Below are 15,930 nucleotides of genomic sequence, written 5' to 3'. Positions count from 1 at the left end.
TTCTATAGATGTCTTTTAGGTCCATTTGATTCATGACCTCTGTTAGAGATATTGTTTGTTTATTTAATTTCTGTTTTGTTGACCTGTCCTTTGTTGAGAGTGGGGTGTTGAAATCTCCCACTATTAACGTGTGGGGATCTATGTGTGGTTTAAGTTTTATTAAAGTTTCTTTTACAAATGTAGGTGCCATTGTATTTGGGGCATAGATGTTCAGGATTGTGATGTCTTCTTGGTGGAATTTTCCCTTGATGAGTAAGAAGTGTCCTTCCCCATCTCTTTCGATTAAGTTTGAAAGTCTATTTTATTAGATATTGGAATGGCTACTCCTGCTTGCTTCTTGGGTCCATTTGCTGGTAAAACCGTTTTCTAGCCTTTTACTCTCAGGTAATGTCTATCTTTGTGACTTAGATGTGTTTCTTGTATGTAGCAGATTGTTGGGTCTTATTTGTTCATCCATTCTGTTAGTCTGTGTCTTTTTATTGGAGAATTGAGTCCATTGATGTTGAGAGAGATTAATGACCAGTGACTGTTATATCCTTTGATTTTGATGTTGGCTATGTTAGTGTGTTTGTGTGCTTGGCTACTTTTAGTTTTGTTGTAGTGAGGCTATTTATTTCCTGTGTTTTCTTGAATGTAGCTAGTTTTTTGGGTTGTATTTTTTCTTCTAATACCTTCTAAACTCTTGGATTTGTGTGTAGGTATTGTTTAAATTTGTTTTTGTCATTGAATATCTTGTTTTCTCCATCTATGATGACTGAGAGTTTTGCTGGGTATAGTAGTAGCCTGGGCTCACATCTCTGTTCTCTTAGAGTCTGCATGATATCTGTCCAGACCTTTCTGGCTTTCATAGTCTCTGTTGAGAAGTCAGGTGTGATTCTGATGAATTTGCCATTATTACTTGGCTGTTTTCCCTTGCAGCTTTCAGTATTTTTTCTTTGTTCTGTATACTTACTGTTTTGATTATTATGTGGCGGAAGGATTTTCTTTTCTGGTCTAATTTATTGTGTGTTCTGTAGCCCTTTTGTATTCTTATAGGCCTCTCCTTTAAGTTGGGGAAATTTTCTTCTATGATTTTGTTGAAAATATTTTCTGGGCCTTGGAGACGGGAATCTTTTTTTCCCTCTATTAGTGTTCTTAGGTTTTGTCTTTTCATGTTGTCTTGGATTTCTTGGATGGTCTGTGTCAGGAATTTTTTAGATTAACATTTTCTTTGACGTTTTCTTCCATTGCATCTTCCACACCTGAGATTCTTTCTTCCATCTCTTGTAGTCTATTGGTTATGCTTACCTCTGTAGTTCCTGTTTTCTTCCCTAAGTTCTTTCTCTCCACAATTTCCTTAATTTGTTTTTTCTTTAATTTTTTCAATTCTATCTTCAGATCTTGAGCTATTTTGTTGATTTCCTTCACCTGTCGGACTGTATTTCCCTTCAATTCCTTCAGCTGTTTGTTTGAACAATCCTCTGTTTCTTTTATTTCTTTCAGTGATTTAAGTATTTCCTCTCTAAAGTCCACAAACTGGCTGCATCTTCCTGTATTTCTTTACGGATGGTCGTAATTTGTTTGTCTTTATCTTCCTCCATTTCTTTATGGATGGCCATAATCTTTTTGACTCTATCTTTCTCTAGTTCTTTATGCATTTTATTTGTTTCCTTTATTATCCTCTTCATAAGCATAGATGTAAGGTCATCTTCTTGAATTTCATTTATGCTGGAGTTTCTAGGGCTGTTTGCCCTTGGATATGTGGGTTCTGGAGATGCCATATTGCTCTGTCTTTTGTTGGCTGGGCTTTTATGGGTTTTAGATGGGTGACCTGAGAATGGACCCAATTGATTTTCACACCATGGGGTTTCCTCTCACCTGGGAAACATGATCGTTGGTGTTTTAGGGCCCAGAGTTCAGTCTCTTGGTCGCTGTGCCAACACTGCTGTCCAGCAGTGTCCTCCTGGCGCTGCCATCTTGGATCAAGATCGTTATTAAGTTCTTTAAGCACAGTGAAGTGGTGAAGCCCATGATGGCTGCATACATTCTTCAAATTTTTAATTTTCATCTGAAAGCTCAAATTTTATTATTGGCAGAAAATGTTGACAATTGTTTCTCTTCAAGTTCTTTTTTTTTTTTTAAATATCTGCCAAAGTCAGGAATGGTGGCATACATCCTTAATCCCAGCACTCAAGAGGCAGAAGCTGGCAGATCTCTGTGTGTTTGGGGCCAGCCTTGTCTACATAGTGAATTCAAGGACAGTTAGGAATACATGAGGCCCTGTTTCACTAACCCCTTCCCATGACCATCAGCTTTCAGGGCTTCTCATTTAGGGTTGGGACTCCTGAACCCTTCCCTTCATGCTAGAATGGGACTGACAGGACCTTGTACAGACATCATTCTTTAAAGATGCCACTTTGTTCAACCTGGTTTTTTTATGAATTTAAAACAAGTCATGTGCTGCACACATGACTAAAAGGGAGAGCATAAGCAGGAGCCATTACAGTAGGAACAGGTGTAGGGTGTTCAGAAGCCATTAAAATAGTCTAATTGAAACAAGGTGGCCCAAATTAGAGCAGTGGCAGTAGGAATCAATAATTGAATGCAAAAAATAAAATCTGCTTGATTTGGCAATTTCCTTAAAGCAGAGGGTGGAGAGATGATTAAGCTAATTTATATCAGGAATACAAAGGTGATTCACACTAGGAGATCTAATAATATCCCTGTCAAATTTAAAAGCAACATCTAAATACATGCTTGAAAGGATTTTGCTAGGCTTAGTGGCACACTCCTGTATTTTAAGCCCTCAAGAGGAGGCTAAGGTGATTTTCAAAAAGGCAAAACCAAGGGAGATGGCTCAGTGGGTAAAGGCTCCTGCCACAAAGCCTAAGGACCCAAGTTAGATCCCTAGGACTAACCACCTTCTCAAGTTATTCTTTGAACTCCACATCTGTGCCTGCGCATGTTCACAAATAGACAAATGTATAGAAGGAATCTTTTGTTAATGTAGAGATGCAACACCTGCCAATTAAATAAACCTATGGCCAGGGCCTGTAGAGATGTCTCAGAGGTTAAGAGTACTGGCTGTTCTTCCAAAGGGGCTGAGTTCAATTTCTAGCAACCACATGGTGGGTCATAACCATCTATAGTGAGATCTGGTGCCCTCTTCTGGCATGTAGGCATACAAGCAGGCAGAATGCTGAATCAATCAGTCAATCTATGGCTTATGACTGAGGCAGGAAATAGGTGGCAGAAGGGATTCTGGGATAGAGCCAGGTGTACAAGATTCAACCAGCAAGATGTGAAGAATATTAGACTCATGGTGCCTGATCTCAGGTAACGAGCCATGTGGCTAAATGTAGTGTAATGGGTTATTTTAAGTTATGAGTGAGTCAGAGAAGAGCCTAGCTGTATGGCCCAAGTATTTGTATAATATTTAGTGGGTCTCATGATTTGTTATTCTGGGAGCTTGGGGACAGGAGAAAAAGCCGATCCCCAAACATAATGGCATTCTACTACACAAATGTGATTTAAAAAGAAAAGAAAAACAAATAAGAAGTGGTCGCTGAGAGTTGGCAACTAGGAGAGTTGTATTTGTATGTATTGAGGTTAAATTTTATAACTGCTCATCTCAGCATCAGTATCTGTAAGTTGCTCTCTCCCTTCACAGACAGGCTTTTTAGTTAGTTAGTTAGTTTGTTTGTTTTTAACAGATGAAGTAAAAATTAATCTGCCACCCCCAATTTCCCAGTTTTACTTCCCAGAGTAAAAACTGCCAAGAGTCTCTATTTATGTCATTATTTTAAAGACATAGAATTACATTACACTATCCTGCAGGTTTCTGCTTTTTGTTTTGTTTTTCAGACAGGGTCTCATCTAGCCCTGGTTGACCTTGAACTTGCTATGAAACCAGGAATGGCCTTGAACTTCTATCCTCCTGCTTCCACTTCCTGAGTGGTGGGAGTAAAGGTATAGGCCATCATGTCTAGTCTTTTGGTTTTGGGGTCAAGTCCGACACTGCCAACTGAGTCTTTTCTGTAGTTCTTCACTGCCATGTCCGCGTGCATAGGCGCTCTGAAGTTCTATCACAGGTTTTCAAAGCTTTACCTGCATGCCATGGAATTTCTTTGCGGTAAAATTGCCCATCACCTCACATCTTTGAATTAATTAATAACTGCCAGTCTAGTTTTGCAGTTTTTTTCCAGCCTGACACTGAGTTAACACCTCAACATTGTCTCCGGCTATCCTGTGTACTCTCTCTGAGCCTCAACTTGATTCCTTGCCTATGTCAAATGTCTGTCTTTCCTTTTTGAGCTCCATCCCTTAAGGAGGTAGTCAGATTCTTGAGACTGGAGAGCACTAGATTTTCTAAATCTAGCACTTTATCAAATAATACATGGCTTATAGTAGATGTTCGCTAACATTTGATACTTAATTTAATTCATTTATGTATTCAGCTGCAATATAGATGTGTTGAATACTCTTCAGCATTTTGTCCTCATCTCCTACTTCAGTCCCAGCTCAACTATAACCTCCCCCTCATGCCCCCATAAGTAACCCAAAGTACTTTATGCTGCTGATTTTACTGTCAGGTTTACTTTATAGTCCACAGTGTTTTGCTTCCCTGTTTGAGGCTATCACATCACCATCCACAGATAAACACTGAAATGTTTATAGAGCTGTTTCCCTTTTTATGCTCGCTCTCCTTTCCTAGTGTCTTAACGAGCATGCTATCTTTATAAACAGGAAACAATTTAAGAGAATAGTTATGGAGGTACATCTCTCTACCACCACCTCTGTAGTAGTGACTGAACCCTGCAGTGGGGACTGCACATTTACCTGTTTTGGGTGACATACTTTTTGTTCCTCAGTTCCTGGCTTTTTTGAAGCCTGCACTGCTTCTGTGGCCTGCACAGTACTGCCATTTCTTTTCCTTTCTTTCTCGTAAGATTGGTGTGTTCTTGCTACCTCCCTGTCTGATTCCTTCTCTGTCCTTTGTCACAAAACTTCTGACTCTGGTGTGGCAATGAAACTGCTTTGCTACAAGTTCCCCTCTGGTTGTGCCCCCTTGGTACTCCTGGCCTCTCTGGGGTCCTCTTCCTGTTTTCTCATCCTTACCAGCTGACTTCTGGTTTCTTCTCTGTCCTTTTCATAGGTATGTGTCCCAGGAGGCTACCCATATCTGTTTCTCACCTTGCTCTTAGTCTTCCTCCATGCTGCTCTTGTCCTTTGCTTTCACTGATCTTCTTGGTTACTTGAGACAAGGCCTCATGTAGTCCAAGCTGGCTTCAAACTCAGTATGTAGCTGAGGAGGACTTTGACTTCCAAAGTTGGACTTTCTATCTTCCAAGCGTTTGTGTCACCACATCTAGGTTAAGGACGCTGAGCTGACAGTCCCACATTCCTATCATTTGCCTAAATGGAACTTCATGCTTGTATTTCTGCCTGTTCTTGGACACATGTTGCTGAACTGTCTGTCCTTCAGACCTGATATCCTGTTCCACACAAAATTAGAATGGCACAGCATTAACCCTATCCCCTGACAACAGTGAACAGATAAGCCTTTCTAGCGAGATGGCTCTGCAGGTAAAGGTGCTTGGCCTGACTACCTGGAGCTCAACCCCCCGTACCAATATGGTGGAAGGAGAGAACTGACTTCCACAAATAGTACTGTGACTACTCCTCCACACTTGTACTGTTACACATGTCAGCCCACTTGGCTTGTTCTTTCTCTTTCTCTCTCTCTCACACACACACTCAGACACAGAATAAGAAAGACATTTTTAAATAATAGAAAATTTGTTTCAGTGCTGCGATTGAATCTGGTGCCTTGTGTGTACTAAGCACACATTCTATTGCTGAGCAACACACCAGCCCTAAAGGAGTGTGTCTGTGTGCGCGTCCATGTGTGCATATGCATGTATGTGCATGTGTGTGTGTGCTTAGATTTACTACTTAATAGTTATGTGATCTTGCCCAAGTTCCATAACTTCCCTTTCCTTAGCACCTTCATTGGTAAATGAGGGGTAATGGTGTGTTGTGAGGGTGAAGTGGTTTCTCAGAAAATAGCATGTTCAGTGTGGTGGCCAATGCATTGCCTGTTCTTTCTCAAGCACAGAAACTACAGCTGGTCCTGTGCCCTTTTCCTTTCTGCTCTCCACTGTGGGACACTTTCTAGTTGCCAGAGTCAGAGTTCAGAAGCGGACATTGTGTCCATTGTGTCGTAGCATTCCCTGTGAAAAGTTGGACTTGCAGCCTGGCCACGACTTCATATCTAGCCCTGCTTCCCCTGCTACAGGTGTTTCCAGTGACTAGCACACTGCTGTCCATGCTGTGACCTTGCATGCCTTGGGGGCCTCACTGGACTGCTTTTTCTTTGCTTGAGGTGCCCTTCTTTTTCTGGTTTGTCTGTGAATCTTTATTAATCCTTTAAGAATGTGCAGAGTGCAGGGAATCATAGGAAAGAAGGGGAGTTAGTGTGAAGAATAGGAGCTCCACAAGGACCAAATATATATGGGCACAGGGTCTTTTATGAGACTGGCACTCAACCAAGGACCATGTATGGATATAACCTAGAACCTCTGCTTGGATGTAGCCCGTGGTAGCTCAGTAACCAATTGGTTTCCCACAGTAAGGGGAACAAGGACTATTTCTGACAGAAACTCAATGGCAGGCTCTTTGACCTCCCCACCCCCCAAGGGAGGAGCAGTCCTGCTAGGCCACAGAGGAGGACTTTTCAGCCAGTCCTGAAGATACCTGATAAAACAGGGTCAGATGAAAGGGAGGAGGTCCTCCCCAATCAGTGGACTTGGAAAGGGGCAGGGAGGAGATGAGGGAGGGAGGGTGGGATTGGGAGGCAATGAGGAAGCGGGATACAACTGGGATACAGAGTTAACAAAATGTAACTAATAATAAAAAGAAAAAATAAAATTAAAATAAAAAAAAATAAAGACTTGAAAAAAAAAGAACATGCAGAATCATGTATGCCCCTAAAACCATGTTGTATTGCAATGGTATCTCTTTTCCTCTCCTTATACCCCTCTCCAGGATTTTGTTTTGTGACCTGGGCTGCCTTGGAATTATCTGTTTATCTCATGTGTGCCTCAAACTTTTGATCCTGCCAGGCATGGTGGCACATTTCTTTTTAATCCCAATACTTGGGAAGCAAAGGCAGGCTGATCTATGTGAGTCTGAAGCCAGTCTGGTCTGCATAGTTCTGGGCTATTCTATATTCTGTATTCTAGGCTAGCCAATGCTTCATAGTGAGATCTGTGTCACAAACAAAATAACAAAGTTATGACTCCCTACCTCAGTCCCCTGGGTGCCCAGGCTTGTGGCAGTTGCCTTCTTGCTCAGACAATGAGCTCTGGTGGGGCTATAGCCTCTTCCCTTGTTGGAGCAGGGCTTCGCATGACTGGCACAGAGCACGGACTCCATTCGTGCTAATTGGTGTTCAGGGTTTGGAGTTTACTAAGATTTTGGTGCTTCAACCTCAGGCTGCAGGAACTGGCTGACCGAGTGCTTGAGCGCTTCCAGGCATTGGGGCTGATAGTGAAGGAGTGGAGCAGTGTGAAGCTGCATGCCACTGTCATGAACACACTTCTCCGAAAAGACCCCAATGGTAAGTTCCCCCGGAGCTGTGGCAGAGCTATGATCAGCAAGGCCTCTGTGACCAGCTAGATCCTTAAATGAGTGGCAGCCACGAACCTCTGATATGCCTTTGTTGTAATGAACCCAGTGGAAGTGTCAGGGGCATGCACTTACTTCTGCTACATATGGTGTTGTAAGATTTTGCAAACAAAAATATGAGCTGAGGGCTGGGGAGCAGTTTAGGGTAAAGGCCTTGCTTGGTATGCATAGGCCCTACTTCCACTCCTTAACATCTCTCCCCTAGAAAGGATTTAAGATGCCCATGTAAACTCAACCTAAACAGTGCAGAGCCTCAGTCTCCCTGCCCTGCCCCCTTCTCAGTGCCATCCACCCTGTGTTTTGAGATGGTCTCCCATGTGCCTATAACTCAGTAAGATAATCTGGCTCTCCAGTGAGTTCCAGATCCTCCTATCTCTACCTCTTTTGGGCTAAAGTATAAGTGTTCCACAGTGCTGGTTCTGGGGGTTAAGCTCAGTGAGGTCCTCATACTTGCATGGCTCATATTTACTGACTGAGCAGCTTCCTACCGCAGTTTCTACTTTTAAACAAGTTTTTTTTTTGTTTTTTTGGGGGGGGGTATTCATTTATTTTTTTTCCAAACTGATTAAGTTCTTTGTTCATAGCAGAGAAGCTGTTTTTATTTGTTGTTTGTATTTTTGAGACAGGATCTCATGTAACCCAGGCTGGCCTTAAATTTGCCATGCAGAGGAAGATGACCTTGAACTTTTTTGACCTCCTGCTTCTATATCCCAAGTGCTGGAGAGTTCTACCATGTCTGTTTTTTTTTTTTTTTTTTTTTTTTTTTTTTTTTTCTGTAAGCTGAGGGGTATGCCTGAGGCTGGCATCTTCTTTAGAATACTGGCCATGCAAGCTAGGTCAGGAGTTCCCACACAGATAGCTCATGGAATTTTTAGAACTCTGGGCAACTTCTTCAGTTCTGATCTGGGATCTTCAGACCTGTTCAATGTGAGAGATACTGAAAAGTAGAAACAGGAATGCATGTAGATTGTCTGTAAGCAGGAAAGACTAGAAATACGGATTCTTATAGGTGGTCGGTCGGTAGGCAGGAAAGAGTAGAAATAGAAATGCTTACAGATGGTCTGTTGGCAGGCAGGAAAGGGTTACCAGTCAGAAAACATTCTGAAAGTTAAATAATTCTTGAGGGTCCTTTGAATTTTCTCTTCCATGTATTGAAATTGTTACTTAAAAAGGACATGAAAAGATATGCTACTTTTTTTTTTTTCCTGTCTGTTCCCTTTGATAATTTTCTGGCTGTCCTTTAAGGACATCTTTTGGGACATGCAACCCAATTTAACTTAGTTAGCTAGAGTATAGTTTTGCATAGGCCAAGGTCATGGACTTGCTGCCTTTTGGTGTAGGATGTAAGGATAGCTTCAATGGTAATACCCCTCCCCTGAATTTGGAAGGGAGTTCTTAGGGAGTCAACCTAAAGCCTGGACACCAGAAATTTTGAATAGTCTATATGTGACCTTCTCTCTGTGTGTGTTTTTTTTTAATGAAGCAAGCATATTTCTTTCTTTCTTTTTTTAAAGATTTATTTACTTCTTATGTATACAATGTTCTGTCTGCATTCACGCCAGAAGGGGGCACCAGATCACATTATAGATAGTGGGGAGCCACCACGTAGTTGCTGGGAATTGAAATCAGGACCTCAGGAAGGGCAAGCAATGCTCTTTGCCTCTGAGCCATGTCTCCAGTCCCCAGCTTTTGTGTATTTTAATACAATTAAAACAACATGCCATTTATTTGGGGGTTGTAGAACCTCGAAGGTGACTTAGTGGAGAACAGCGGTCCGTGGTAGAGCTCCTTAGTTACCCAGTGCTTGGAGAATGCCGAATGAATGAAAATACATACAAGGAGTTGGGGGTTGCAGCTAGGGAAGCGTCTTCTATTGACTCTTAGCTGCTTTTCCTCTACCTTGTGCAGCTTTCTAAACAGGAGGTGAAAAGTTTGCTAGTCAGCATGTGGACCTGTAGACACTCAAGAGGGTAGGTCCAAACAAACTTTTCAGGTTCTTCTCACACTTTTTTTGGATTATTTACAGCTGAAGGCAGGTACAATCTCTACACAGCAGATGGCAAATATATCTTCAAGGAAAGAGAATCATTTGATGGCCGAAACATATTAAAGGTCAGTATGATGCCCGGGACGTAGAAGTCTTTTAGTGTATGCCCTTAGTGAGGGAAGAAGCAGGTTGCCACTTTTTAAGTTTTATGTTTCCTCCTGCTTTTCATGAAAGGATAGCAAAATATTTTAATGTCAGAGAGAGGTATTGGGGGAGATCCCTAGATCGATCGATCAGTCCATCCATCCATCCATCCATCCATCCATCCATCCATCCATCGATCTTCTTGAGTATTTGAAATTCATGATTTAACAAAGAGTAACATTTCCTGGCTACTTGATTTGAACCTAGTGAATTTTACTTTATACTCTAGAGGTTTGAGTTTGCATTTAAAAAATTGTTTTGATCTAGTTCATTTTTTATCTCTTCACCCACAGAGTTGCTCTCCAAGGTTACTTCTAGTCTGTTTTACTCAGGAGCAGCCTAAAAGTAGGTAGTTGGTTTCTGCCTGCTGATACCTGGCTGTTCTGAGTCATATTAATCTCTGAGACAGAAGTGCAAGGAGCTCTTGGGCCTTGCATGTCTCTGTCTCCTGCACTCTACAGGTTAACGTGCTGTTGTTCCTCTGGGCAAAGACAAACAAACAGGCTTTTGATGATTCCCTTGCTTGGTGATGGTCGCACAATTTCCAGGCCAGGAATGTTTTCTAGAGGGAGAGAGGGTGTGCATGCCTATTAGACAAGGTTTTGTAGAGGAGCAGAAAGAATGAATTTATACATATTAAAGGGGTGTTTATTAGAGTTGCTTACAGGCTGTGGAGCATCTAGTCCAACTGGCTATCTCTTGATGGAAAGTTCAAGATAGCCCTTCAGTCTGTTGGGATTGTGCAGCAAAGTCACATAGCAGGTTTACAAGTCACACCACATGACTGGTTCCATGTGGGAAGGAAAGGGAGAAGGGGTCACAGAGACTTCTCTGGGCAGGGTAGGGGAGAGAGAGAGAGAGAGATTGGAGGTGGTTCGAGTTCTCTTATAAGGTGACCTGGAGCATGCGCAGGTGGTTTCAGGTGGTCTGTAGGTAGCTTCTCTATGAAGCCTGATATCTGGTTTGTCAGGTCCCTTGGGGCTGGCCGTAGCCTGCTTACGGATCCTAACACGGTCCTTGAAGCTGGATATCCTGGCTGATCTTCAGTATACACTGGAATCCCAAAGAAGTAGGTTCTGTTACTTGCGAAGGAATGAACTTGCTGGTGAGAGTGAGAACAAGCAGACAAAGAGAAAGCCCTTCCCTTTTTCATGTCCTTCATATAGCCTGGCACAAGAAGGTGTGACCCAGGTTTAGGGTGGGTCTTATCACATCAGATGATCTGTGTTTGTCGTGGGGTTCCCCCCTCAGATGACCTAGTTAAGGAAAATCCCTCACAGGCGTGCCCAACTGCTTTAGTTTTAGTTGATTCCATGTGTTGTCAAGATTAGCCATCACAGTGTGTATGATGGTCAGAGCCGCTTCATCTTTGGTGTGCCTGTCCTCTCCTTTCCCTTCCCTGCTTCCCTTCCTTTACCTCATCTCAAAACTCGTTCCTGACTCATACCACAGGCTATTTGAGCTTCATTTTAATTCCATGAGAATCAAGTTGGCTTTAAGCTGTTCCTAAAGAATTTCTTTAAGAATTTCTTTCTCCATCTTTTTCTTAAAAAAAAAACAAAACTTTTTTTTTTTTCAAACCAACGACAGCAAAAACAAAAGTAAGTCCGACACAGTGGTGTAAGCTGAATTTAGGAGATGGAAGGAGAAGCATCAGAACCTCAGTGAGTCTGAGGTTGGCCTGAGCTACATAAGACCCTGTCTCAAAAACCAATGAAACAAACACTAGCAATGAATGGAAAATTCCCAAACCAAGGAAATAGAGGGAGAGAAGCATTGAATCCTATAGAAGAATGGTGATGTTAATTACAACTGAATTCATGTCAGCTGGCCTCTCACCTACAAGCTACATCATAAACATGGAACTGGTATTCAAGGATGGTGGTGCTTGTGGAATGCTGTGGTGGAATGCTTGTCCAGCACACCCATTCCCCTCCCCCCCCAGTCTCCAGGACCATAAATCTGGGGAGACCTGAATACCCTATGATGGCATGAGTATAGCTCCCTCTAGTGTTAACAAGCATCACTCTGCCACAGTACCCTTTTCCATTCCTTCTCAGTTTAGAGTTGGGCACCGGGAGAGAGAGGTTGGAGACCAGTTAGTGTAATCCTCATCTGAGTCTCTGACACAGGATCCACTGTGGTTAGGCTTGCCAAAAGTAGTTTTAGTTAGTGGCATACTACAGTCCAGAAAATACTCATAACTTTTGGTTTTAGCATTTTCCTGCTGTTTTGTGCAAGATGATTGGTATTTAGGTGGAGAGCATAAGATATTTGAGGTCATGTCTGTCAGAACCAGAGTAATGGCTGATTAAAACTCCTAAGTGGTGGGGTATACTTTTGAGGCCGAGGAGTAGGCCAGTGATAGAATATGTGTTCAGTAGAAGCTGGATGCTCCAGCACCAAAATAATGACAGTCAGAATTCCATGCTGAATCCACCAACAGTAAAAGAAACTTCTTGACTCTGAAAGTGAGACAATGGTTAGGACTCAGTTCATGCATTTTGGGAGTACAACCTCTAAGGGGTACAGTTTAGCAGGCAGTAGGTGGTTGTGTGGAAGGGAACTAAGTGCCTTTGAACACAAGACAGAGCATCCTCTAATATATGTTGTTTCTTTTCTTTTACTCTTAAATAATTAGTGCCAGAAAGTAGAATCTTTCAGTTATGTTTCAACCAAATCAAGGTACTATGGGTGTAATTGGCATACCACGCCAGCATCAATACACCCTGTGTAACTGCAGCTGACCACCTTTTGGAATTGCTGTGTCAACTAGAACGTGAGAACCGATAGAAATGAAAGAAAATATTTAGAAAACCAGCCAATTGTTTTTATATTTTAATGATGAAATTATTCTTATTTTAATTTTTGTATTTTGAGATAGGATCTTATTATGTAGCCATGGCTGTCTTGGAACTCATTATATACACCAGGGTATCCTTGAATTCATGGAGATCAGCCTGCCTCTGTCTCCCAAATGCTGGGATTAAGGGTGTGCACCACCAAGCCTTGCTTATTTTGAGTTTTAAATTACATGCACACAGCATATGGAGGCCAGATGACATCTTGCTTGAGTTGATTCCTCCCTTAGAGTCCCAGGGATCAGACTCAGGTAGTCAGACTTGGTGGCAGGTATTTTTTCAGAATGAACTATTTCACAGACCTCAAAGTTATTTTAAGAAAGAAAAATAAAGTCATTAACAAGAGAGGAACTGACTGATTAAATAGTAAGCTAACCACATTGGGTACTAAGGAGCGCAGTCTTACTGTGCAGCACACTAACAGCTATGTACATAGCAGGGATCAAGAATGTCTGTGGGAGGCTGCCTTGGATAAAGTCAAGCTCCTCAGCTAGTCATGGAGAGACAATGCTGGAAAAAGTCATTGCTCATTGCTGTAGGAATTTAATTAGTGCCTGTCGATTGCTGCTCTGCTTCAGAAGGGAAATAGATCTTCTTGGCTCCATGAAATAGTATGTATTCTCAGTGCTTTAGTAATAAGAAAAAAGTCTCTAATGGCTTTTAGAAGGCACTTTTTTCTTTTGTGTAGCTCTTTTGAGAGCCAAAGAGGCTGTAATTGACTAGTGTGCTTATTCCGAGTTAAAATAAGATTTCTTTTTGAAAGGCTTTGGAAGGAGGACCTGACAAGGAATTACTATGCCATTCAAAGCAGACAAGGAGAAGACATAGTCAGCTATGGTGTTTTTATGGTAGGTGATAGCTCTAGAAGGAGGATGCATTAGTGAAGATGGCCCAGTATAAAGTAATAGGATGATGCTACCTGAGAGTTTCCATTTCTAAGAGGTGGCAGGGGAGATGCTGTTTGTGTAGCCATTGGCTGTGAGGCCATGGAACTGGAGAAACAAGACTGACATTAAGACAGAGGGAGCTAAGGGAAGAAGTGATTGGTCATCATCAGCAGCCCCTGACAGCCAGTTATGATGGCCTTCTGTTTGGGGGACTTGGAAAGTAGCCTGAAGTAACAGAATCTGTCTCTAAGACTCCTTCAACAGACTGCTCACCAATGTGTGTAGACTACAGACTGAGGAAGCAATCCTAGGTGGCAAAGTCAAACCAAGAAGTCTGAGAGGCCATGGAAAACACTGCAGGTCCCAGACCAGAGGGTGCTGCCTTTTCCTTAAAGACTTAGAAACTCCTCATACAGCCTGAGTGATGCAGGCCAGTAATCTCAGCTGTTCACGAGCTATTCAGGAAGACGACAAGTCTAAGGCCCACCTTGGCAACTTACTGAGACCAATACCAAAATGAGGCTGAAGATGCAGCTTGGTGGTGATTGCTTGCCTAGCATGCACAAGGCCCTGGGTTTAGTCTTTGGAACTGGAAGGGGAAGTTTATTTTAATCCTGATATCCTAACTCATGTGTGTAACCCTAGCACTTGGGAGTGGGAGCTGAGGCAAAAGGATTGTTGTGCATTTAAGGCCACCCTGAGCTAATAAGCTCCAGGCCAGCTTAGGCTGCAGAACATGACTCTCTCAAAAACAGCAACAAAACAATGTGAAAAATATAAGGTGAGTCTGGGGACATTAATTTATTATGAGAATTGTTTAAACTTAGGAGACTGGCAGCATTAAGTTGGGTATATTAATTTTAATAGTTTCTCCTAAAATATGGTTTCAGTCATTCCTGTCACCCTAAGACTAGATTTAGATGTGAACTAGAGTTATCCTAGCATTTTATTTTCACTTGATCCTGTTTCCCTTCCTTAGAGTCCTTAAGAGTAAATCAGAAAGGATAAATGCATCTCATTTATTTATTTTTACCTTTTAGAACTGAGCCTTATTAGGAGAGAGAGCTATGTGACCTTGGTGGGGAGGCACAATCAGGCCTTTGTATAGGAGAGTGATTAGGAAAGAGGGTGGAACATCATTTCAGAGGCTGCGTGAGCGCCCATGAAAGAGAGAGAGACCCTGTCCAAAGCCTAGACAGGAGCTTCTTTAGGAGAAAGCTTCCATGCATATTATAAAGAGCTTCCATGTATATTATAAAGAACAGCCTTCAGAGAAATCCCCAGAATGGATGCATTTCAGTGAGATAGTTAGTTTTACTTAGAGAAGTTTTCATAAAGGAAGTTTGAATTTCATAAGGGAGTTTTTTTTGTTTTTTTTTTTTTCTGCAAATGTACACGGGCAGACCATATATGTATTGTCTGACAGAATCATAGAAACAGCATAACTGCTGGCCAGGTCAGGAAGTAGAACATGGCCCACACTCTGCATTTGTTGCAGAGTGAACCTCAAGTCCATCGTTTACATGAGGCTCATTCTTGGTCTTTGTTGTACATTGTGTGGGTGCATCTGCCTCTAATAAAGCAGAACTATGTGTCTGTTCTGCCCCTGTTTCCTTCCTGTAGGTACTGCTGTGTGTCTGTCCTGCCTCTGTTTCCTCATTTCCCCCGTTAGGACCATGCTTCCTTGGATGTGGGAGTTCCACTTCCTTACTACATCTGTCAGTTTTCACCCAAGATCCCACTGTCATCTTCTACCTCATGGTAGGAATTGAGATTGGATAGTGTCGGTCGTCTGACTGTTTTTCAGTATTTGGCTATCTTTTTTTTTTATTTCTAAATAAACTTTAGAATCAATTTGTTGATATCCATAGAATTTTTTTCTGGGGATTTGATTGAAGTTGTCTTAAATCAATAAATCAAGTTGGAGCTATTCATGAATTATTTAGTTTTAGGGTTTGTTTGTTTTTTGTTTTGTGGTTCTCAGATAGAGATTACTTAATTTTGTTAGCTTTTTATCTTTCCTTTTGGGATGTCAGGATAAATGATACTTCATTTAAAATTTATTTAATTTCATTTACTTGTGAATGTTTTGCCTGCATGTCTGTGAACCATATATATTCCTGGTACCATTGGAGGCCAGAAGAGGGTGCTGGATTCCACAGAACTAGAATTACAGATGGTTGTGAGCCATGTAGGTACTGGGAATCAAACCCATGTCCTTTGAAAGAATAGCCAGTGTTCCTAACCACTGAGCTATCTTTCCAGTCCTGTCCTTTTTTCACTTCCCTTTTTGGTTTTGTTTTGTTTGTTTTGAGACAGGATT

The 15,930-nt window shown here is 41.8% G+C and overlaps 1 protein-coding gene across 8 annotated transcripts in view; it reads left to right on the top strand.

Moving 5' to 3' along the window:
• Positions 1-15,930, top strand: part of Ascc1 (activating signal cointegrator 1 complex subunit 1) — an 86,129-nt gene that overhangs the window by 47,463 nt on the left and 22,736 nt on the right. For 5 of the 8 annotated variants that reach the window (XM_060369502.1, XM_021643475.2, XM_021643476.2 and 2 more), the window contains exons 8-9: positions 7,476-7,600; positions 9,695-9,780. In XM_060369502.1, the coding sequence (XP_060225485.1) occupies positions 7,476-7,600; positions 9,695-9,780 (211 nt within the window). Of the gene's footprint in view, positions 1-7,475; positions 7,601-9,694; positions 9,781-15,230; positions 15,405-15,930 lie in introns of those variants that run through there. The other 3 variants (XM_060369499.1, XM_060369501.1, XM_060369500.1) reach the window with 1 other exon arrangement.

Source organism: Meriones unguiculatus, chromosome 16 (assembly GCF_030254825.1).
Source record: "Meriones unguiculatus strain TT.TT164.6M chromosome 16, Bangor_MerUng_6.1, whole genome shotgun sequence".
Lineage (NCBI taxonomy): Eukaryota > Metazoa > Chordata > Mammalia > Rodentia > Muridae > Meriones > Meriones unguiculatus.
Note: the sequence above shows the minus strand (reverse complement) of the source record. Positions and strands in the feature narration are given on the sequence as shown.